This window comes from Actinia tenebrosa, unplaced genomic scaffold, assembly GCF_029948245.1.
Source record: "Actinia tenebrosa isolate PJP-AT-01 unplaced genomic scaffold, QUT_ActTen_1.0 PGA_scaffold10__47_contigs__length_13832649, whole genome shotgun sequence".
NCBI lineage: Eukaryota > Metazoa > Cnidaria > Anthozoa > Actiniaria > Actiniidae > Actinia > Actinia tenebrosa.
In genome coordinates this window covers 12,375,175-12,399,654 of record NW_028292570.1, presented here as the reverse complement: position 1 = coordinate 12,399,654, position 24,480 = coordinate 12,375,175, and the positions used below count along the sequence as shown (strand labels likewise).

At 38.1% G+C, this 24,480-nt stretch overlaps 1 protein-coding gene across 2 annotated transcripts; it reads right to left on the bottom strand.

Annotated features, from left to right (window-relative positions):
* Positions 1-414: 414 nt before the first annotated feature.
* Positions 415-24,352, bottom strand: LOC116301845 (palmitoyltransferase ZDHHC17). 2 transcript variants are annotated; one of them, XM_089026986.1, is made up of 18 exons: positions 24,319-24,352; positions 21,510-21,868; positions 15,014-15,091; positions 14,216-14,286; positions 13,689-13,762; positions 13,278-13,342; positions 12,918-12,991; positions 12,437-12,525; positions 10,311-10,436; positions 8,628-8,767; positions 8,270-8,373; positions 5,865-5,989; positions 5,689-5,751; positions 4,226-4,319; positions 3,766-3,849; positions 3,260-3,411; positions 2,876-2,970; positions 415-1,806 (listed from the first exon to the last, which is right to left on the bottom strand). In XM_089026986.1, exons 1-18 carry the CDS (start codon positions 24,337-24,339, stop codon positions 1,680-1,682), a joined length of 1,941 nt encoding a protein of 646 aa, XP_088883112.1. In that variant the 5' UTR covers positions 24,340-24,352; the 3' UTR covers positions 415-1,679. The 2 variants fall into 2 exon arrangements, with proteins under 2 accessions (XP_088883112.1, XP_088883111.1); XM_089026985.1 differs by lacking the exon at positions 8,270-8,373 and adding an exon at positions 6,596-6,699.
* Positions 24,353-24,480: the final 128 nt, after the last annotated feature.

Genomic DNA, 24,480 nt, shown 5'->3' with positions numbered 1-24,480 from the left:
TATTGGTTGAAAAAGCAATAAGGAAAACATTTTTGAAAATATTTGTGAACGTGAGGGGAGGGGTGGGGTTATTATTAGCAACATGCTCGAGAAAAGGGGCGAGGGGAGGGTAAGGCTTGTTCTTTTGAACTCTGTTATCATGAGGGGAGTGGGTCATTGTCAATAATAGCAAAGCAGGGGAGGGGAGGGTAGAATAGCTAGTTACAGCCTTTTTCTTGTTTATGCAACCATGTTGTCAATCTAATAAATTTACAAACACAGTTATGAATTGGATTGACGGGATATAAACCACAGGTAGACCATGCTGCGTCGAAAAAAATAAAAAACATGAAAACCTTCGATATTATTACCAAATTTGATTAATGAAATCTTTAATTTTCACATACAGATTAGTTTATACTTTTATATTTATACTTTATACTGTTTATGAAAGTGAATGGTTATGATTGTCATCTAATACACCACCATGAAACCCTTACTACAGTGTGTACAAGTCTTAGGTGCTGTTTACACCAAGGTAGGGTGATCCTGATGCTAGGGACAAGTCTTTCCCCTTACTACAGTGTGTACAAGTCTTAGGTGCTGTTTACACCAAGGTAGGGTGATCCTGATGCTAGGGACAAGTCTTTCCCCTTACGACAGTGTGTACAAGTCTTAGGTGCTATTTACACCAAGGTAGGGTGATCCTGATGCTAGGGACAAGTCTTTCCCCTTACTACAGTGTGTACAAGTCCTAGGTGCTGTTTACACCAAGGTAGGGTGACCCTGATGCTAGGGACAAGTCTTTCCCCTTATCTCTTGCAGTAGCCTACTACATGCGAAGAGGAGCTTTGTTCAGTATGGTTGGCCTTTCTATGCACTGGAGATACGTCATCACGTTTGACGACATAGCATCCGGGACACTGAAGAGGATAGAAGGACCCAGTTTGTTCAGTAACAGTTACTCTAATATCTAAGTGTCTTGATTCTGAGTCAGTATGATAAACAGGATGCATCCTGGTCTAACTTGGGTATGAACATGAAGAAAACACTTATCTGAGATGTTTGTACCCAAGCTACACCACAATGCACCCTGTTCCTTTTCCCCGGTCTAGCTTTCATCAACACCATATAAGGCATGATGAACAACAGATAGTTGTACTTAAGCTACACCACAATGCACCCTGTTCCTTTTCCCCGGTCTAGCTTTCATCAACACCATATAAGGCATGATGAACAACAGATAGTTGTACTCAAGCTACACCACAATGCACCCTGTTCCTTTTCCCCGGTCTAGCTTTCATCAACACCATATAAGGCATGATGAACAACAGATAGTTGTACTCAAGCTACACCACAATGCACCCTGTTCCTTTTCCCCGGTCTAGCTTTCATCAACACCATATAAGGCATGATGAACAACAGATAGTTGTACCCAAGCTACACCACATTGCACCATGTTCACTATCTCAGTAAGGGATCTATGTTCTTTCTATGTTCTTTCTATTTAACAACTATACGTCATATGATGTATTCCTAATATGGTGATGCCAGTCACCATTTTTCACAGATATTGCGTGACTCTATTACTTATATGGAAAAGTATGAGGGATGTTGGACCAATCAGGTTCCATATCCTTATATGGTAATGAATAAAATGTGTTGGCCAATCAGGTTGCATGTCCTTATATGGTGAAGGCCTACACGTGGTGATTGAAAGAGTTGGTCTCAACGCTGTACTGTCGCTTCCAGTCCACTCGTTTGGGTCTTATTAGACCAAAGAAACTAAAGCCAAAAAAATCAGCAATGTTTCCAACGACAGTCCGGCTGAAAGGAAAAAATATATATATATATATTAAGTAGGTCAGACGAGATTTACTCCAAATAGACCTTTTTAGCTTTGGTGTATGTTCCCATTGTATAGTGCATAAAGGTTTCTCCCACCTCTCTTTCTGGTTTCCTCCAGGGTGGGGAAGGGATATTTATATACAAGTAGGTCAGACAATGTAGGTGTAATGTTTTCCCATTGTGTAGTGAATAAAGGTTTCTCCCACCTCTCTTTCTGATTTCCTCTAGGGTGGGGTAGGGATATTTATATACAAGTAGATCAGACAATGTGGGTGTAATGTTTTCCCATTGTGTAGTGAATAAAGGTTTCTCCCACCTCTCTTTCTGATTTCCTCTAGGGTGGGGTAGGGATATTTATATACAAGTAGGTCAGACAATGTAGGTGTAATGTTTTCCCATTGTGTAGTGAATAAAGGTTTCTCCCATCTCTCTTTCTGATTTCCTCTAGGGTGGGGTAGGGGATATTTATATACAAGTAGATCAGACAATGTAGGTGTAATGTTCCCATTGTGTAGTGAATAAATGCTTCTCCCACCTCTCTTTCTGAGGTATGGATATTTTTTGAAACCACACATTTAAAAACATGTTATTCCCTTGAGCATTATTTCTTTCTCCATCTTCATCATTATTTCTTCAAGTTCATGTTTTCCCATCTCAGACCACATGTCATTCCCTTGAGTATTATTTCTTTCTCCATAAGTAATAGGTTTCCCATTTCAGACCACATGTCATTCCCTTGAGTATTATTTCTTTCTTCAACAGTAATATTTCCATCTCATACCACATGTCATTCCCTTTAATATTATTTTTTTCTTCATCAGTAATGTTTTCCATCTCAGACCACATGTCATTCCCTTGAGTATTATTTCTTTCTTCACCAGTAATGTTTACCCATCTCAGACCACATGTCATTCCCTTGAGTATTAGTTCTTTGTTGAACAGTTACACATGAATATGGATAGAACTCAAACCAAGAATCTTAATCTCAATAGAATAACACATGGTGTGAAATAAGATAACATTGAGGTAAAGTGTGATATTGGTTTACCTGAAGGGACTTTTGGGTACACCAGTATGATCCATCATGTGGGAATAACGACCCATATTGAGATGCTCGTTCGTTGTCATGCCAACCCAGAACAACTGATTGATTAATAAAAATATAATAAATATTTATCTCACTGCTGACCTGATATCGTGATGATATGCTTCCCATAACCACTGACCTGATAAGACTGACAAAAGAACAAGGCTCCACTACCCCTGACCTATACTAGCAAACAATAGCTGAGACCACAGCACATGTCAATACTAGACATAACCACTGACCTGATAAGACTGACAAAAGAACAAGGCTCCACTACTGCTGACCTATACTAGCAAACAATAGCTGAGACCACAGCACATGTCAATACTAGACATAACCACTGACCTGATAAGACTGACAAAAGAACAAGGCTCCAACCCATAAGAAGTGAAACATGGCGTTACCAAAACCCCATGACACCCATGGAGAACAATAAGCACTACGAGAAATAGCATCCCACCAGCCACCGGTGTATCCACTGCACACATTGATGTAATCTACACAACAGACATGAATCAATGTTAGTTAATCTGAGGTTGAGGAAAGACAGGGACAAGTTGGCATTGCAGTGCATCGTGGGTCTTTAGCTACAGCCCTGCTTAAAGGAAACAGCTTTCATCGAAGTGAACAGGACGACAATTCAAAATGTTTCAATTGTTACAGCTGGTGACCCATCTAAAGCCCCACCCCCCAATAAAAAAACTTTCCTTAACAGACGATGTAGGCACCATCTTGAAAATAACATATGACCCCTAAAACTGTCCCAGAATGCACTGCAATGGGTGGCCAACACCAGTATATCGACAGGAGACAAAACATAGAAATAAAGTGATAGCAAGTAAGAGACTTACAAACAAACGCGCCATACGTATACACATTGATCATCACAAACAGAAAAAACAGGTATCCGATAAAGTAATGGTGATTACCAGAACCTGTTGGACAATACAAGAAAAAGAGGTTATGTCATCATTTATTAAAAGAAACGTGTTAGACTAGTATTATTGAGTACAGTCATGGTATGATGATGTGTGACGAACCAATCACAGATGCAAGCTATGTCAAGGTACATTATGGCACATTATGGCACACCACTGTACATAATGCAATTACATGGCTCATCCACAATAATAAATCTGTTATAAAAACTATAACCGTTTGTCACAAAATACCTGATAGTATGATGTTAGATAAATTTTTTTGATGGATAATTACCAAGGCTTATGACAAAGTAGGCTTATAATCTGAGGGGGTTCTCAATCATAGGGTGGGGTACTTATAACCTGGATCAAATGTATAGTATATTCTTACCAATACAGTTCTCTACCCAGGGACAGTGATGATCAAATCTAGCAACACATCGATTACACACTGAACAATGCTTGGATCTGATTGGCTTACGGATCTAAAAAAAAATATCACGAGTAACATATACAAATTTCTTTGTGGGAGGGGAGGGAGGGATGTTTAAAGACTGAATCAAGGGTGGTGTAGCAATAATACACTCGCCTATCACCTCTCTAGGGTCCATGCCCTGACTTAGATCAGCCCAGAGGTTGTTTCAGGGTTTAATCTATGAGTTAGCCATGCCCTGACTTAGATCAGCCCAGAGGTTGTTTCAGGGGTCAATCTGTGAGTTAGCTTAGATTAGCCCAGAGGTTGTTTCAGAGTTCTATCTGTAAGTTAGCCATGCCCTGACTTAGATTGGCCCAGAGGTTGTTTCAGGGGTCAATCTGTGAGTTAGCCATGCCCTGACTTAGATTAGCCCAGAGGTTGTTTCAGGTTTGATCTGTGAGTTTGCCATGCCCTGACTTAGATTAGCCCAGAGGTTGTTTCAGGGTTGATCTGTGAGTTAGCCATGCCCTGACTTAGATTAGCCCAGAGGTTGTTTCAGGGTTTAATCTGTGAGTTTGCCATGCCCTGACTTAGATTAGCCCAGAGGTTGTTTCAGGGTTCTATCTGTAAGTTAGCCATGCCCTGACTTAGATTGGCCCAGAGGTTGTTTCAGGGGTTGATCTGTGAGTTAGCCATGCCCTGACTTAGATAAGCCCAGAGGTTGTTTCAGGGTTCTATCTGTAAGTTAGCCATGCCCTGACTTAGATTTGCCCAGAGGTTGTTTCAGGAGTCAATCTGTGAGTTTGCCATGCCCTGACTTAGATTAGCCCAGAGGTTGTTTCAGGGTTCTATCTGTAAGTTAGCCATGCCCTGACTTAGATTGGCCCAGAGGTTGTTTCAGGGGTCAATCTGTGAGTTAGCCATGCCCTGACTTAGATTAGCCCAGAGGTTGTTTCAGGGTTGATCTGTGAGTTAGCTGTGCCCTGACTTAGATCAGTCCAGAGGTTGTTTCAGGGTTGATCTGTGAGTTAGCTATGCCCTGACTTAGATCAGCCCAGAGGTTGTTTCAGGGTTCTATCTGTGAGTTAGCCATGCCCTGACCTAGATTAGGCCCAGAGGTTGTTTCAGGGGTCAATCTGTGAGTTAGCCATGCCCTGACTTAGATTAGCCCAGAGGTTGTTTCAGGGTTCTATCTGTGAGTTAGCCATGCCCTGACTTAGATTGGCCGAGAGGTTGTTTCAGGGGTCAATCTGTGAGTTAGCCATGCCCTGACTTAGATTAGACCAGAGGTTGTTTCAGGGTTTGATCTGTGAGTTTGCCATGCCCTGACTTAGATTAGCCCAGAGGTTGTTTCAGGGTTGATCTGTGAGTTAGCCATGCCCTGACTTAGATCAGCCCAGAGGTCATTACATTGTTGAACTGACAGTCTGTCAACTTACCAAGCATGTAGAACAAAAGTGAACAAAGTCTAAAGAATTCTTCTCGGCTAATTGAATAATAGTCTGTCGAACACGTAAAAAAGTATTAACAAATAATGACCATCTTTTTTACGAGTTCCATAATTCATGTATGTGAGCCACCATGTTGGATGAATAATTATGGTACCTAGACTTACTCGTTTTTGCTCGGCTGGTGTGGTCTTGAGGTAACCTGGGTCGGTTGTCCATGCCTTGTAAAAGCAGTACATCAGGCCAGCAGTATTCACAAAGAAAATAATTAAGACCTTTGGTGTTTTCACGATTGCACATGGTTAAGGAAAACTGAATAAGCTATGAGTATGTACAATTAAGTGAAACTATCCCCCAACTACCCTACCCTACCCTCACAAAATATAGTCTAAATATGTCATGCTTAGAAAATGAGAGGTGTGCATTATTTCGTGGTTAGAATCCTAAATGGCACAGCACAGCGAAACACACTCACACGTAAATAATTTGAATGAAATTTAGTTTTTTACTGTCACCAGTCAAAAATAAAAAAGGTACTGACTGATGATTAGGTTTGATTGAATTGATGGCCGCAAAAAAACAAATTTCAGCATGCAACTCGCAGACACAGAAATGGATGTTTATGATTTAAACTGCAGAAACAAATCTCACTTGTGTTATTGTGTACTTCCAGAAATTATCCATAGCCGACCCCACAGAGGAATTTGGAATTTCCGAAGAGTGGGGGGGAGGGGGGTCAGAGAAGGAGCTTAAAATTACAGAGTTTGTATTGAAGAAAATTGGAATTTCCGGGGGTAGGGGGGGGTCTTAAAAAATTCCTCCATGATAGGGTTATGGATAATTTTTGGAACTACACATTGACCCCTAGGGATTATGTTATGTTAATGCTGAAGGATATAGGGCCAATAATAAACAAACCAAGTGGTATACATATAGCACTTAGTTGCTAGGTATATTGCACAAGGCAACACATTACCAGGATCAGTTTGAATATTTAAAAATCTGAAAAAATAAACGTTTTGAGAAGAATAAATATTAACATGCACCTTAGAAATGACAAGTATGTGCCGCAATGTAACCTATGTGCAATAGACCCCACCTCCTCCATCGGAATGCAGTTCAATAAGCCTGAAGGGAGATGACGTCTTACCCCCAACTCTATACCATAATAGTTTTTAAAATTCTTTCATATTAAAATTTTTGATTCCTTAGACTGAATACAGGAACAATAGTCATAATTAAAGAACAAAAGCAATGTGAAAAGGATTATGGTCTAGAGATGGGGGTAAAACGTCATCATGCTTCATGCTTATTTGGAAAGCATTACAAAAGGTTTCAAATCCTCATGGGATTGAATTCTTTTGTTATTGACCTCCAAATTGAGCTGCTTTGACGTCACATGTAAGGGGTCTATTGACCTGCTTTGACATCACATGCAAGGGGTCTATTGAGCTGCTTTGACGTCACATACAAGGGGTCTATTGAGCTGCTTTGACGTCACATACAAGGGGTCTATTAAGCTGCTTTGACGTCACATACAAGGGGTCTATTGAGCTGCTTTGACGTCACATACAAGGGGTCTATTAAGCTGCTTTGATGTCACATACAAGGGGTCTATTGAGCTGCTTTGACGTCACATACAAGGGGTCTATTGAGCTGCTTTGACGTCACATACAAGGGGTCTATTAAGCTGCTTTGACGTCACATACAAGGGGTCTATTAAGCTGCTTTGACGTCACATACAAGGGGTCTATTGAGCTGCTTTGACGTCACATACAAGGGGTCTATTGAGCTGCTTTGACGTCACATACAAGGGGTCTATTGACCTGCTTTGACGTCACATGCAAGGGGTCTATTGAGCTGCTTTGACGTTTGACATCACATGCAAGGGGTCTATATATATACATCATGTATACTGTGCGATTAATACCTCGGCAACACCAACATACACTCAATTGCAAAAACAATGTTGGGTTCAAAACGAAGAACATGAACACTAAGGCCAAAAGGTATTCTAGCAAATGACATGATTATATTATGATGCATTCATTTGTGCTATGCAGTCGATATAAAAAGCTGAAAGCATGAGAGCTGTCTATGCTCTCAACACAACCATGGTTTTGCAATAGAGTCTTTGCATCATCACGTGATGGCAGCCATGACAGGAGGCAGGAACAAGAGACCTTCTCGGCTCGGGCGTAATGTTTTCCCGTTTCAGACCACGTGTCATTTCCTAGAGTATCATTTATTTGTTTAATGCTTGCGCTCGGTTGCACAGGAGAAGGCACATGAATATATATACAACACAAACAATCTTATACTCTAGGAAATGACACATGGTATGAAATGGAAAAACATTACGCCCCAGCCAGGGAGGTCTAAACTGATTTACGTGAAAAAGAATTTAGTTTCTGAGGGGAAAAACTCTATGGTCGTGCCTCCTGTCATTGGCTGCCATCACGTGGTGGTGCGGAGCCGTTATCGAGTGTATAAAACACGAAAAAGAGTTACATAGCAATGTAAAAAATTAGATTGAAATCTGTAAATATGTAGCATATCTATCAAAGGATATAAGGCCAGAAGTTGTAAAAAATATTGTAATAAAGGAATACTTTTGCCCCCAAAGTGACACCAAAGGTTATAAAACTCTCGAAATCAAGAAAAAATACAAACAGCCTGGAATGAGAAAATATATGATCAAGAAAATATCCATACCTCCCCTATGGAGGGGAATTAGAATATCCATACCTCCCCCATGGAGGGGAATTAGAATATCTATACCTCCCCATGGAGGGGAATTAGAATATCCATACCTCCCCCATGGAGGGGATTTAGAATATCCATAACTCCCCCATGGAGGGGAATTGGAATATCCATACCTCCCCCATGGAGGGGAATTAAAAGTAAAAGTAAAATATTGGGGGCGTTACCTCATTATATGCCAAATGACAGATGACAAGACACCAAGTAAAAGTAACATGATGTACCAGGTGGGAGAATATTCCAAGATGGCACCAATCAGGAACATCGATACTATAGGAGTGACGAGCAGCACATAGCGCCGTGTCTCCTGGAAAAAAATATATGCGTAATTAATACCTATTTCAATGTTGAGGGAAGAATACCATTCCAAAGAAGTAATGTATATTGAGTTGAATTATTCATTCAAAGGTCAAGGAGAACACTGGGTCAAGCTGGTATTGCAGCGCATTGTGGGGCTGTTTGAGGGGACAAAATAGACGCCATCTTGGAAATATGTTCCCTACATGCCCCACAATGCACTGCAATTGACTCAGTTTTCCCCCAACCATGGAATTGCTAATGTATAACCAAATGTCTAGTAATAAATATTCTTTGTTTGAGTTGTATCCATATTCATGTGTCTTCTCATGTGTAACCACTAAACAAAGAAATGATACTCTAGGGAATGACACATGGTCTTGAGAATAAGATTCTTTGTTTTTGTTGTATCCATATTCATGCGTCTTCTTATGTACAACCATTAAACAAAGAAATGATACTCTAGGGAATGACACATGGTCTTGAGAATAACATTCTTTGTTTGAGTTGTATTCATATTCATGTGTTTTCTCATGTACAACAATTAAACAAAGAAATGATACTCTAGGGAATGACACGTGGTCTTGAGAATAACATTCTTTGTTTGAGTTGTATCCATATTCATGTGTTTTCTCATGTACAACAATTAAACAAAGAAATGATACTCTAGGGAATGACACATGGTCTTGAGAATAAGACTCTTTGTTTGAGTTGTATCCAAATTCATGTGTCTTCTCATGTGCAACTGTTAAACAAAGAAATGATACTCTAGGGAATGACACATGGTCTTGAGAATAAGATTCTTTGTTTGAGTTGTATCCATATCAATCATGTGTCTTCTCATGTGCAACCATTAAACAAAGAAATGATACTCTAGGGAATGACACGTGGTCTTGAGAATAAGACTCTTTGTTTGAGTTGTATCCATATTCATGTGTCTTCTCATGTGCAACCATTAAACAAAGAAATGATACTCTAGGGAATGACACATGGTCTTGAGAATAAGATTCTTTGTTTGAGTTGTATCCATATCAATCATGTGTCTTCTCATGTGCAACCATTAAACAAAGAAATGATACTCTAGGGAATGACACATGGTCTTGAGAATAAGACTCTTTGTTTGAGTCGTATCCATATTCATGTGATCTTACGAGATCTTTATATATAGCTTTATATTTTTACTGTGTTTTTTGTATGAGTTAAAAGTGATAGATAGACCTTTTCTCTTGGTGAATTGTTTTCCCATTACAGACTTTTCCCTAGAGTATTATTTCTTTGTTTAACTACGACAATAAAATAGTCTATATTCTCATTCAGTAAATGCCACTGTGTTTTATGACCATCTCAATGCACAGGCTTAGCCTCATGTAAGAGCAAATCATTTACAAAATTCATTTTTAACGTAAAGAATGTGAAGCTTGAACAACACCAATGTTTTGAAATCTCATATTCTCTCTGTGAATAGCTGACTTATAAACAGGGCTAAGCCTGTGCGAATGAGCCTGTGCTCTTTAAAAAAAATGGTATGCATTGATGCAAAACTGGCATATTACCTTGTCTCTAATAAATGATTGTAAAAATGCTGGCTTTCCTTTCCCCCTGTCTCTTGCTATCAGATCAAGTTGTGCAGATATCCATTTGTTTTTCTTCTGTGCTGCGATGTCCCCTGGTACTTCACCCTTTCAACACAATGATATAAAATAATAGAATACATGAAGATATAGAAATATAGCTAAGTTATAGTGCTTGGGAACGAGGTTATTCCGGGCGAAAAACCCTTGGAATTAAATTCGGAAAAATTAATTTCTGACCTCGCTGGGAATCAAACCCACGATTGACCTTCGGAATTGTACTACCAATGCTCTACCAGCTGAGCTAGAGGTCAGACTGAGAGCAGGCCAGGGTGAAATAGATATAAAATAATGGAATATGATTTGAAATAAGGGCAGTACTGGCAATCATTATTTATCTTACTTTATCTCCAGGGGAAATGGGGGTTGGAGGGGGGGAGGGGGTGGGGGAGGTTATTTTTGCAAAGGAAAGAACACTGGAAAAACCAGAGAAAAATCCTTGTTGCACATGAGGTCCAAACGAGCAACTCTACTCACATGACATCGGGATCGACAGGACTCGAGCCCAGGCTGCATTGGTGAAAGGTGACACATTCGCTGTGCACCCCACTCGTGCTTCCCAATTATTATTATTATGATTATTATTATGAAGCAAAAATGTGATTCTCAGTTATTAAGGAAATAAAGAATATAATCATCATTAAGAGAGTAGATAAAAGCAGGGTTCGTGTTAGGTTCCCAAGAAATTATTCAAGCAGTTTTCAAGGAGTTTTCAAGGAGTATTCAAGGACCAAAATGACATTTTTCAAGGAGTAACTCTTAAGAGGGTTTTATTTTGGTATCCGTAAAAAAATAAGATGAAAATGCCAATACTAATCGAGATGTGCGAATTGTCATGTGATATCCACGCCACATTGAGCCACTAAGTTCTGGAAACTTAAAAAATAATAGAAAAAGACGATTCTCCTGAGATGTAGTGAAAATCTCTAATTTTAACCAATGACAACGACTCACAGTTTACATATTTTGAAAGTTTTACTGGCATTTTTTCATGGACAATTTTTTTTCAAGGAATATTCAAGGACATTTCTACTTTTTTTCTATTTTCAAGGAGTTTCAAGTGCCCTTGAAAATACATTTGAAATTCCAGCACTTTTTAAGGAGTTTAAGAACCCTGTAAAAGACAATAGAGGTTTTGCACCATCACGTGCAGGCACCATAATCCAGCTTGGGCTTCCTGTGGTTAGATGGCAAAACAATAAAATCCCTTTGCTCTTGGGAATGGATTTCTTTCTCATGTAAAACGATTGTATTGTTCCTGCCATCTAACATGGCTGCTGTTACATGTCGGTGCCCATAATCCAGCTTGGACTGCCTGTGGTCAGATGGCAGAACAATAAAATCCCTTCTGCTCTTGGGAATTGAATTCTTTCTAATGTAAAACGATTGTATTGTTCCTGCCATCTAACATGGCTGCCGTTCAAGGTGATTATAGAAAATCGTGGTTACTAATTTCTCCCCCTTCAATTAGCTTTTTTATTTACAGTGCGACTACATCAACCAAAGCCACCTAAACAAATTTCAAATCAAATTCCCAACTCACATTTTAACGCTGCATAACAGATGAATGAGTGAATTCTGGGTTTTAAACTGTTTCTTGTTCAATATTCAGATCATACACACACTCGTACAAAGTAAAATATATGAAGATATAGAAATATAGATAAGTTATAGTGCTTGGGAAAGAGGTTATTCCGGGCGAAGGCCCTTGGAGTTAAATACAGAAAAATTAATTTCCGACCTCGCTGGGAATTGAACCCACGACCTTCGGAATTGTACTACCGATGCTCTACCAGCTGAGCTAGAGGTCAGACTGAGAGCAGGACGGGGTGAAATAGATGTTAGGTAGTGGTAATTATGATGCAAAGATGAGAATATGTAGACCGCATAGCACTTATGAATTTCATAAATATATAAAATATGACTTTAAAGAGGAAAATGTGAAAATTTGTATAGACTCTATTGTTTAAATACTTAATCGTGATTGGCTAATTTGTATGAAAATTTGTCTGTGTGGCCTTGGTTGGTGTAGTCGCACGGTAATATACCTTGGCATTGACAGCGTCTAGAGAGGCACCAGCCTTGGCCAGTGGATGGAGAACATTGTGATTGTTTGACATGATGCTCCAATGGAGAGCTAAGTATTTAAAACATAAACCAACATTATGTGGGAATAATGCATGTCAATGTCGTGATTATCAACAGACTTAGAAGTGAGCCTTGCCCTGACTTAGATCAGCCCAGAGGTTGTTTCAGGGTTCAATCTGTGAGTTAGCCATGCCCTGACTTAGATCAGCCCAGAGGTTGTTTCAGGGTTCAATCTCTGAGTTAGCCATGCCCTGACTTAGATCAGTCCAGAGGTTGTTTCAGGGTTCTATCTGTGAGTTAGCCGTGCCCTGACTTAGATCAGCCCAGAGGTTGTTTCAGGGTTCAATCTGTGAGTTAGCCATGCCCTGACTTAGATCAGCCCAGAGGGTATTTCGGGATGACTGGATGTAGATTTTGAAGGCTGTTGTGGTTAACACCTACCTGTGTTGCGTTGAACATTATCAGAGACATTTATTGAAGCGTTCAAGTTGATAAGCATTCTAACGGCATCGACGCTGTAATATGACAAACATAACCATGTTAAGTTAATAAATAATGTAAAATAAATAATGTAAAATAATGTGACAATTGTTGTGAAATGTGATCTTCCAGGTGAGTATAGTTTTGACAAAGACTGTTGTTGGTGGACTACACTACAATAGACTACACTCATCTGGACAATCACATTTATTTCACAACAAACTTCAACACGGGGATTCAAACCATTTACTCTTAATACAACATTTATTGCAACTACTAAAGTGAATGTGACTGTTGTTGCTATAGCAACACTCTACTCACCCAAAGCATCGATACGAAGCCCACATCAAGGGGGTCATACCATTCCTATCTCTCAAATCAACATCCTAAAATATCAATATGTTCAATATCAATAGACAAAATCATTCATTCAACCATTAACTCTCCTATCTATTCATCCACCCACCAACCCACCCACTTGTCCATCCATCCATCCACCAACCCACCCACTCATCCACCCACCCATCCAATCATCCATCCATTCATTCATCCATGCATCCATGCATGCATCCATGCGTGCATCCATGCATGCATCCATGCATGCATCCATGCATGCATCCATCCATCCATCCATGCATCCATGCATCCATCCATCCATCCATGCACGCATGCATCCATCCCATCCACCCACCAACCATCCATCCACTATACTACAGTTGTGTACATACTAACCATTCCCTTGGCCAGTAGATATGCCATTATAGAGGTATGTCCATTCTGTGCCGCCACATGTAACACGGTACATCCTACAAGACAATAATGACTTCAATTCCTACTCATTTGTTGTTTCCTTCCTTGCTAAGTGGTTAAAATTCCACCAATCTAATGGTAGTGAGTGTGTCCCCATATCACTATGTAGAACAGGGGCGTAGTGAGGACCTAGGAGCTGGCGGGGCACTGACCCAAAACAAAAAAATTACTCCTCCCCCCATAAAACAAATAAACGAATAAACACGCAAACAAAAAAGAAACAAATTCGTATTGGTAGAAACTGATTTATACAGCGCACTTTCCTAGGTTGCAATAATCTATTTCCCTCTTTCGTTTTGGTTTAATATGTTTTGTTTTTGTTTTTTTGTTTTTTTCGAAAAAGTTGTTTAAAAATTTGGGGGGGTACGTGTCCCCCATGCCCCCCATCGCTACGCTACTGATGTACAATAAAGATTCCTTATTTTATTCTTTATTATTGTCAAATTTACCTTCAACATCCTGTATTTCTGGGTTTGCTTTGTGTTTCATTAAACAGATAACTATCTGTAGATGCCCTTGTCTGTTAAAAAGAAATGAGAACATAGACTATTGTATTATCATAGTTAAACAAAGAAATAATACTCTAGGGAAAAGTCATACAAAAACCACACTAAAAATATAAAGACCATTGTAAGATCTTTATATATAGCTTTATATTATTTTTTACTGTGTTTTTTGTATGAGTCGAAAGTGATAGATAGACCTTTTCTCTTGGTGAATTATTTTCCCATTACAGATTTTTCCCTAGAGTATTATTTCTTCATTTAATGGTTGAGCACAAGAAGACACAAGAATATGGATACAACTCAAACAAAGAATCTTATTCTCAAGACCACGTGTCATTCCCTAGAGTATCATTTCTTCATTTAACTGTTGAGCACAAGAAGACACAAGAATATGGATACAACTCTAACAAAGAATCTTATTCTCAAGACCATGTGTCATACCCTAGAGTATCATTTCTTTGTTTAACAGTTGTACATTACAAGATACATGAATATGGATGCAACTCTAACAAAGAATCTTATTCTCAAGACCATGTGTCATACCCTAGAGTATCATTTCTTTGTTTAACGGTTGTACACGAGAAGACACATGAATATGGATACAACTCAAACAAAGAATCTTATTCTCAAGAGAACGACACGTGGTCTGAAATGGGTAACATTGCTTCAGGATGAACAAAGTCTATTTACTGTATGCTATCAACCATATTTTTTAAATAAAAACCAAAAACCTATGATTACTTTGTTGCCCAGTGTAGGGGTGTGCCATTTAGGATACCACCTTGAATATCAACATCAACACCTTGCAATATTAAATACCTAGAAATCAATGAAGACCAAATATTGATTAGTTTCTATGTTTAGATAATAAAGTAAAATTATGATTATCTTATTATACTAATATCAACATCACAATTATCACCACCATTACCTTCACTCCATTCATCATTGGCATCACACTGCCATTACCATGATCCTTATCACCACCATCACCACCATCATCATCACCATCATCATCACCACCATCATCACCAGGACCACCAGCAGCAGCAGGACCAGCAGGACCAGCAGCACCAGCAGCAGCACCACCAGCAGCAGCACCAGCAGCAGCACCACCACCAGCACCACCAGCAGCAGCACCACCACCAGCAGCAGCAGGACCAGCATGACCAGCAGCAGCACCACCAGCAGCAGCACCAGCATCACCACCATCAGCATCACCACCAGCACCACCATCATCATCACCACCACCATCATCATCATTACCATCATTACCATCATCACCATCATCATCACCACCATCATCATCACCATCATCATCATCATCACCATCACCACCATCATCATCACCATCATCATCACCACCATCATCACCATCATCATCACCACCACTAGATGCATCCTAGCAAATTTTTTGAACCTCACCCTGGACATGTTCAGTTGCTCATTAAAAGTAGAAAACAGCTAGTTTTCAAAAACTTTTTTCATGATTATTTGGTATTTGACCGAAAGTTTTGGCAGCAAGATTTTGAAGGCTCACCATCTATTTTTGAGCTAGTAATCCAACTGCAATGTTCAAATAGGTAAAACTTTTGCCGCAAAAATCGAAAAAAATACTTTTTTTCGATTTTTCTCCAAAAATCTTGGAGATCCCTAGAGTGCTCCTTATGCTGGTTCAACCTAGGATCTCCACCTTGTTTTGGTGTCACGTTAAATTTACGAGGCTTGCAAGTCTAGTGTAAGTTCTATGACTACTTGGAACCCTAGGTTTCAAAGTTATGTCAATTTTTGAAACTTGAAAAAAAATTGCCTAAAACATGACGCAAAATTATGAAACTTGCTAGACATGGTTTTTGAAGGTTAAGAAGAAGCTTTGCAAAAGAATCTGCATGAATTTCGTAATTTTACGCAAAATACAGCTGATGGTAAACTTTTTGAACATGTTCAAAATTGTTCTTTGTCTCTTTTCGACTATAAAATATATCAAATAAACGACAATAATTATGGATCAGATAAAAAGAAGCTTCCTCTAACAGCCTATGAGATTTTTTATGCAAAACAAACGCATTTTGATTTTTTATTCAACACTTTAGGGGAAAAATTGGTAGCATATAAATCTTCCAAAATTTGTTTCGAATGTTCCATACCTTGCAATACAGCTTAAAAGTGAACAAATAGTCGGGACAAAGCATTATAAGTGGCTAATTTTGGGATAATATTGAAAAAAAATCGAACTTATCCCCAGGTGGAAATTCATGAAAAAATCAAATAAAATACCATGCAATTGAATTATAGCTGGGATAATGTATTGAGTAAACATCCAAAAAGTATGCCTATACTTTTTGAAGTTCCTGATAGATATTCTGGACATTTTAAATAAATTTACGAAACCCCCGTTTTGAAGGGGGAGGGGAGGGTTAGGGTTAGAGATACTTGAGATACCGGTTGTATCGAGACTCAATTCTCAGATATTATTTTTTAGGATTCAAGACTTTTTTAATAGCTAGGACCTATCTTCATGCCTTACTCTGATTTTTGATGAAAGGTCATCTAGCTTATCGGCCAAGACTATCTTCTGAGATGTACATGCTCTTGAAGAAGTAAAACAACGCCAGGCCTGTGGTTTTTAGCAGTAAAGGAGAGAAGTTTGATTCCTCTGCAGTAGGGCGAAGACCTGTCGAGTTTATAAAGAAAGTGAAATCCAAAGAAGATTCACCCTCACATGTACTTGAAAAACATCTTCACCAGTAGTGGCAGGAGAAGAACCCAAGACAGAAGAAATGCACGCACAACTATTGGAACACAATCCGTTAAATGAGATACTCTTTTGCCATTGACTGCACAAAGAAATACATATGCATTTGATTTTTTCCTAAATTTCCATCTCAGAATAAGTTCGATTTATTTCAACATTAACCAACATTAGTCACTTCTCATGCATTTCTCTCGACTATTTATTCATTTTTAAACTGCATAGCAAGGTAGAAGCAAGTGTAGAGAACCATTTAAGGCTAGGAATCATATCTGCTCTTGGACATGTAAACACCCAAAACTGCTATGTAAAACGCAATATGAAATTAAAGGAGCAACTGAGTCACACAACAACAAGGAAACGTCCATCAAAACCTAAGGAGCAGACTGTATCACTAGCTGTAGAAGTGGAACAGATACCTATGTGGAACAGATACCTATAATATTTGTCCTAGACTCACCTATATCAGTGCGAAAAACAAGTCAAATGATGACCTACAAAATTCAGCGATAGAGCAGACGAAGAAAGCAAAGCCTTAATTTGCTTGAGACGTGTTTCTTTTAAATTACACCAAAGTATCAAGAAAATACAAAACAGAAACAAGAAGTCAAAGATTTTGGGAATGCTTAATGTCGAAGAAAGAAGGAGAAGAGTATCATATATTATAAAAAAGCTAGCCAGAATTACTGTACCACGGAGTACTCAGTATTGATCTGCAGAGCCTGGTTTATATCAGAACTGGTTTCCAAAATCAGCAATTGAAACAAGGTCATCAATTTCAGAACGACGTTCACAGATGAAATGGAGTGCAGAAAACAGTGAAGTTATAACAAATGCATCTGGAGAGGACATGAAATTTAGAAGATTACAGCCAAGAAAATTTAGAATCCTAGAAGGTTTTGAAAACCAATTTGGATGACAGGGCATGACGACAATGGTGCTTAGAGAAAGTCCGCACAGAATGGAAAAGAGTTAATGAAAAGCTGACAAGTTGGAAACCAACGCAAGCCATGACAAAGTAAGAAATGACAAAACCAAATTTTATCAAAAGGAGTATATCTACTGTTAAAACCCAGGACTTTAGCATGGTGGTGTAAAAAAGTTATAAATACGTTAATTAGACTAAAAAAAGTACATAAGAGGAAAGAAATTCAATGGGGAAATACTATTTTGTGAAGGCAAAGCTCACCATCTATAATTTCCTAAGATATGAGGAAAAAACAAAACAGTAAACTTTTTGAACATGTTAAAAAAGAGCACCATGTTCAAATACATTACTTAGAAATAGGTAAACTTTTTGAACATGTCAAAAAGTTTACTATGTCTAAGTAAGAATTTTGAACATGTTCAAAAAACTTACCTACAAACTAGGTAAACTTTTTGAACTTAGGCAAGAATGCATATGGCCACCACCATCATCATCATTACCATCATTACCATCATCATCACCACCATCATTATCACCATCATCACCACCATCATCATCACCACCATCACCACCATCATCATCACCATCACTAGATGCATCCTAGCAAATTTTTTGAACCTCACCCTGGACAAGTTCAGTTACTGATTAAAAGTAGAAAATAGCCAGTTTTCAAAAACTTTTTTCGTGATTATTTGGTATTTGACCGAAAGTTTTGGCAGCAAGATTTTGGAGGCTCACCATCTATTTTTGAGCTGGTAATCCAACTGCAATGTTCAAATAGGTAAACTTTTGCCGCAAAAATCGAAAAAAATACTTTTTTTCGATTTTTCTCCAAAAATCTTGGAGATCCCTGGAGTGCTCCTTATGCTGGTTCAACCTAGGATCTCCGCCTTGTTTTGGTGTCACGTTAAATTTACGAGGCTTGCAAGTCTAGTGTAAGTTCTATAACTACTTGAAACCCTAGGTTTCAAAGTTATGTCAATTTTTGAAACTTGAAAAAAAGTTGCCTAAAACATGACGCAAAATTATGAAACTTGCTATACATGGTTTTTGAAAGTTAAGAAGAAGCTTTGCGAAAGAATTTGCATGAATTTTGTAATTTTACGCAAAATACAGCTGATGGTAAACTTTTTGAACATGTTCAAAATTGTTCTTTGGCTCTTTTCAACTATAAAATATATCAAATAAACGGCAATAATTATGGAACAGATAAAAAGAAGCGTCCTCTAACAGCGTAATAGATTTTCTATGCAAAACGAACGCATTTTGATTTTTTATTTAACATTTTAGGGGGAAAATTGGTAGCATATAAATATTTCAAAATGTGTTTGGAATGTTCCATAACTTGCAATACAGCTTAAAAATGAACAAATAGTCGGGACAAAGCATGGGAAGTGACTAATTTTGGGATAATATTGAAAAAAAATCGAACTTATCCTTAGATGGAAATTCATGAAAAAACAAAGAAAATAACATGCAATCGAATTTTAGCTGGGATAATGCATTGAGTAAACATCCAACAAAGTCTGTCTATACTTTTTGAAGTGCCTAATAGATATTCTGGGCATTTCAAATAAATTTACGAAACCCCCGTTTTGAAGGGGGGAGGGAGAGGGTTAGGGTTAGAGATACTTGGGATACCGGTTGTATCAAGATTTTCAATTCTCAGATATTATTTTTTAAGGATTTAAGACTGTTTTTACTTAGAACTATCTTCATGCCTTAAATTCTGATTTTTGATAAAGGATCATCTAACTTATTGGCCAAACCTATCTTCTGAGATGTACATGCTCTTAAAAAAGCACATCCTTTACTTTTGACAGATAAAAAGTAGACAAACAACACCAGACCTGTGTTTTTAGGTAGTAACGGAAACAAGTTCGATTCCTCTGCAGTAGGGCGAAGACCTGCGTCGAGTTTGTGAAGAAGTTGGAATCCAAAGAAGATTTACCCTCACACGTGTTTGAAAAACATCTTCACCAGTAGTGGCAGGAGAAGATCCCAAGACACACAAGAAGTGCATACACAGCTATTGGAACATAATCTGTCAACTGAGATACTCTTTTACCATTGACTGCACAAAGAAAATATATATTTGATTTTTTCCTAAATTTCTATCTCAGAATAAGTTCGATTTATTTCAACATCAACCCAACATTAGTCACTTCTCATGCTTTGTCCCGACTATTTGTTCACTTTTAAGCTGCATAGCAAGGTAGATGCAAGTGCAGAGAACCATTGAAGGCTAGGAATCATATCTGCTCTTGGGCATGTAAACACCCAAAACTGCTATGTTAAACGCAAAACAAAGGAGCAACTGAGTCACACAACAACGAGGAAAAGTCCATCAAAGTAAAACCTAAGGAGCAGCCTGTGTCACTAGCTGCAGAGTGGAACAGATACCTATAGCATTTGTCCTAGACTCGCCTATATCAGTGCGAAAAACAAGTCAATAAATAATAGCCTAAAAAAAATCAGCGAGAGAGCAGACGAAGAAATCACAAAAGCTTTTAGTGGAAGAAATAAGAAGCAGATTAGCATATATTATTAAAAGAGCCAGCCAGAATTACCACGAAATACTATTGATCTGCAGAGCCTGCTTCATATCAGAACTGGTTTCCAAAATCAGCAATTGAAACAAGGTCATCAGTTTCAGAACTACGCTCATAGATGAAATAGAGTGCATAAGACAGTGAGGTTATAAGAAATGCATCTGGAGAGGACGTGGAACTCAGTAGATTACAGCCAAGAAAGTCAAGATTCCTTAGCAGGTTTTGAAAACCAATTTGGATACTGAAGAGTTAAAAGAAATCTACACCAGGGAAGATGACCGTGCATGACGACAAAGGTGCATAAAGAAAGTCCGCACAGAATGGAAAAGAGTTAATGGAAAGCTGACAAGTTGGAAACCAACGTGACAAAGTGAGAAATAACAAAGCCAAATTTTATCAAAAGGAGTATATCTACTATCAAAACCCAGGACTTTAGCATGGTGGTGTAAAAAATTATAAATACGTTAAATGGAATGAAAAAGTAGAAAAGAGGAAAGAGATTTAATGGGAAAATACTATTTTGTGAAGACAAAGCTCACCATCTATAATTTCCTAAGATATGAGGGAAAAACAAAACAGTAAATTTTTTGAACATGTTCAAAAAGAGCACTATGTTCAAATAAATTACTTAGGAATAGGTAAACTTTTTGAACATGTTCAAAAAGTTTACTATGTCTAAGTAAGAATTTTGAACATGTTCAAAAAACTTACCTACGAACTAGGTAAACTTTTTGAACTTAGGTAAGAATGCATATGGCCACCATCATCATCACCACCATCATCATCACCACCATCATCATCACCACCATCATCATCATCATCACCATCATCACCATCATCATCACCACCATCATCGCCATCATCATCATCACCATCATCACCATCATCATTACCATCACCATCATCATCACCACCATCACCATCATCATTCATCATTATCCCCATCATTGTCATCACCATATATTTACAATCATTCATCATTCTAGACATTAATCATATTCTTACTCTGCTATATCAATCCTATTGTTGATTGCCGCCCAATGTAAAGCCGTTATATTCTCATTATCAGTCTGCTTAGGATCCACACCTTCCTTCTCCACCAGCTCCTTCACTCTACTTAATATACCATACTGCGTAGCTTTCACCAAGTCAAACAGACTGTAATCCATTTCTACCATTGGTGCGTCACCAAATGGGCTTGGAGCCACTTCGGCTTGTAAAGGACCAGATGATTGTATTGGGTAGGGCTTGTCGAAGGTACCACCCATATCAGCAAATAGTCCCCCAGGACCATGGCCATGACCAAGGCCGTTACCATGGCTATGACCATGTCCATTGCCGTTGCCATGGCTATGACTATGACCCTAGAAAAAAAAAAAATTCAGTGTTGGGTGTTCAATATTTTGTTGTGGATCAAATGAATGCCTGGTATCCGAGCAAAATTTTTTGGCTTAAACTACCTTATATAGCTTAGTAAATTGTTTACTTGATCCGCTGGAATCTCTAGTAACTATGTGCATAAGAATATGTATATGTGAAATATAGATTTGTACTGTGGTTGTAATGTATCAAATTGAGCCGATCCTTGCAGTATATGAAGCAACTTGGAAGACTCAGTCTTGAACAGGATTTTAACCTGTGCCCTGGCGATTGCGGTGCCATGCTCTAACCACTGAGTGACCAAGTCTCAAGTGAGACTTCAAGGATGCATTAGGTGGATTTATTGGCCCGATAGGATATATACATATGTGTATAAGAATATATATATGAAATATATATTTGTACTGTGGTTGTTGTACTAGTATCTCATGATCTTCTATTATTTCAAAGCTAAATGAAAACCCTGTAAGCAAGGAAAGTTTTCTTAAAATTGGTGCTTTGATTTTAATTATTTTTAATTTATAATTTACTTCTTTGTGCCAATTCTTGGTGAGTTAGCCACACCCTGACCCACCCCCCCGCCACTCTCTCTGTAAAAATCAACATGTGAGTCAACTGTTGTTAATAGTGCAGTTTTCGTATGACTGTGAAAAGCTCAGTGCCGTAAGCGTGAGGTGCTGTGACCGTGATGCTTTCTAGAATTTTAATTGGCTGATTTTTTTCAGGCGCAAGGTGATTGGTCTGGCATTGCCGTGACCTTGGCGTGAGCGTGTCTGTGCCAGGTTTGTGCCGTGTTCCGGGTATTTGATTGGATGGAGAGTAAATTCTCGTACAATGTGATTTGTCTGGCGTATCCCTTGCTGTGTCACGACCGTGTTCGTGCCGTGAATTTTTAACAGTCATACGAAAACTGCACTAGTTAATGTAGTGGTAGTGTGTGTGGAGTGAACCTCACAGAAGAGCTCCATGTGAGAAGTGATGGTAGAAAAATATAAAAATGAATATGCAAGTTGAGTGTTGTATGTGTAGAATGTAGTGTAATGCATGTGGAGCGAACCTTGCAGAGGATCCCTTTACAGGGAGTGATGGGTATAAAATATAAAAAATCAACATGTGAGTTGAATGTTGTATGTTGTAAATATAGAATGTAGTGGTAGTGAGTGTGGAGTGAACCTTGCAGAGGATCCCCTTACAGGGAGTGATGGTCATAAAATATAAAAAATCAACATGTGAGTTGAATGTTGTATGTTGTAAATATAGAATGTAGTGGTAGTGTGTGTGGAGCAAACCTTGCGGAGGATTCCATGGTTATAAAATATCAAATAAAATAGGTGCTCAGCGATCGCATGTGGCTACTGCGAATGTATGAAATCAAACTGCTATTGGTTTTTCAGTATTGATTCTAGATGAAGTGAATATTTGAATGGTATTTGAATGATTGTGATGTCATTATAGTCATAGTTAAATATACAAAACTTTTCTGGGGCAATGAAACATCCTGTATATATTACTTATCAGACTCATTAATAATTAATGAGGAAAACACAACAGAAATCACGAACGTGAAGAGTGTTGTAAATCTGATACAAAATTGTGTTCATTTGCATAAACTTTAATTACTTGGATTTTCTTGGGCAGATTCACTTTAATTTTGAAAATTTTAGTGAAACACAAAGGAACTAACCTAGACGTTTGATAAGTCATATACAGTGTTCATGTCTGTATTGTATCCAATATACAAATGCTCAACTACGCCTCGAGTTTGTATATCTGATACAACATGGCCACTCATACTGTATATATTACTTGCTGTCTTACTCAGGGTTTATGGAAAGGTTAATGCAGATTTGTTTCCTCATAGTAATCAATGTTTCAATTTACAAATGATGACAAACAAACTCAAATTCCTATAATGACATCACACTCATTAGCATATTGGATGTATAAACCTTGATATCTCCAAGATGCATCACTCAAATCATGTGAAAATTTTACCATTCAAATATTCAATTGATATAGAATCAATACAGAAAGTATTGAGTTAGGTGGTGTAGGTACTTTAACAAACTTTAAACTAACTTTCTCTACTTCAAACAAAAGTCAATTCCAAAAATATGTTAGAAAACCTAAGTAACTGTTTAAGTCTTAATCTTTCATATATAATACTAATTCTTATTTCTCTTGTGAAACCATCTTCACTCCATAAATTAAGTCGGTTTTTGTAGAAAACTTAATTGAACTCAACCAATATTAATGTTGACAGATAAGCCTTCATTTTGTTTAAAAAAAAACATAATTTAACCAACTGCTTTCACCAGTTTCTGCTCCGAGATTGGCCACAATAATATATATATCTGATTCAGGCATCGTTTGGTTATTCAAGTGGTTTTTGAGGTGAATAAAGTAGAGCTATTTTGAGTAAAACACATCTTACCTGAAGCGAAGCCAGCGCCATCTTGGAGCTCTTCCTTTACACGAGAAGGACTGGAAATACCACAGGGATCCCATAAGAAACGTTCACTTTTTTGCGCTTTTTCACTTCGGCCGATATTTTTTATTGTTTAAAACAATATAAAAATGACCTCAAAATAGAACG

Bases quoted from the DNA above. Each gene is read 5' to 3' on its own strand.
- LOC116301845 (XM_089026986.1), bottom strand. From the start codon at position 24,339: ATGGCGCTGGCTTCGCTTCAG. The intron at 10,437-12,436 runs GTATATTACCGT...TTGTGTTGAAAG, and splicing joins TAGACGCTGTCAATGCCAAG to GGTGAAGTACCAGGGGACAT. The intron at 3,850-4,225 runs GTAAGAATATAC...ATTGTCCAACAG, and splicing joins CTGGGTAGAGAACTGTATTG to GTTCTGGTAATCACCATTAC.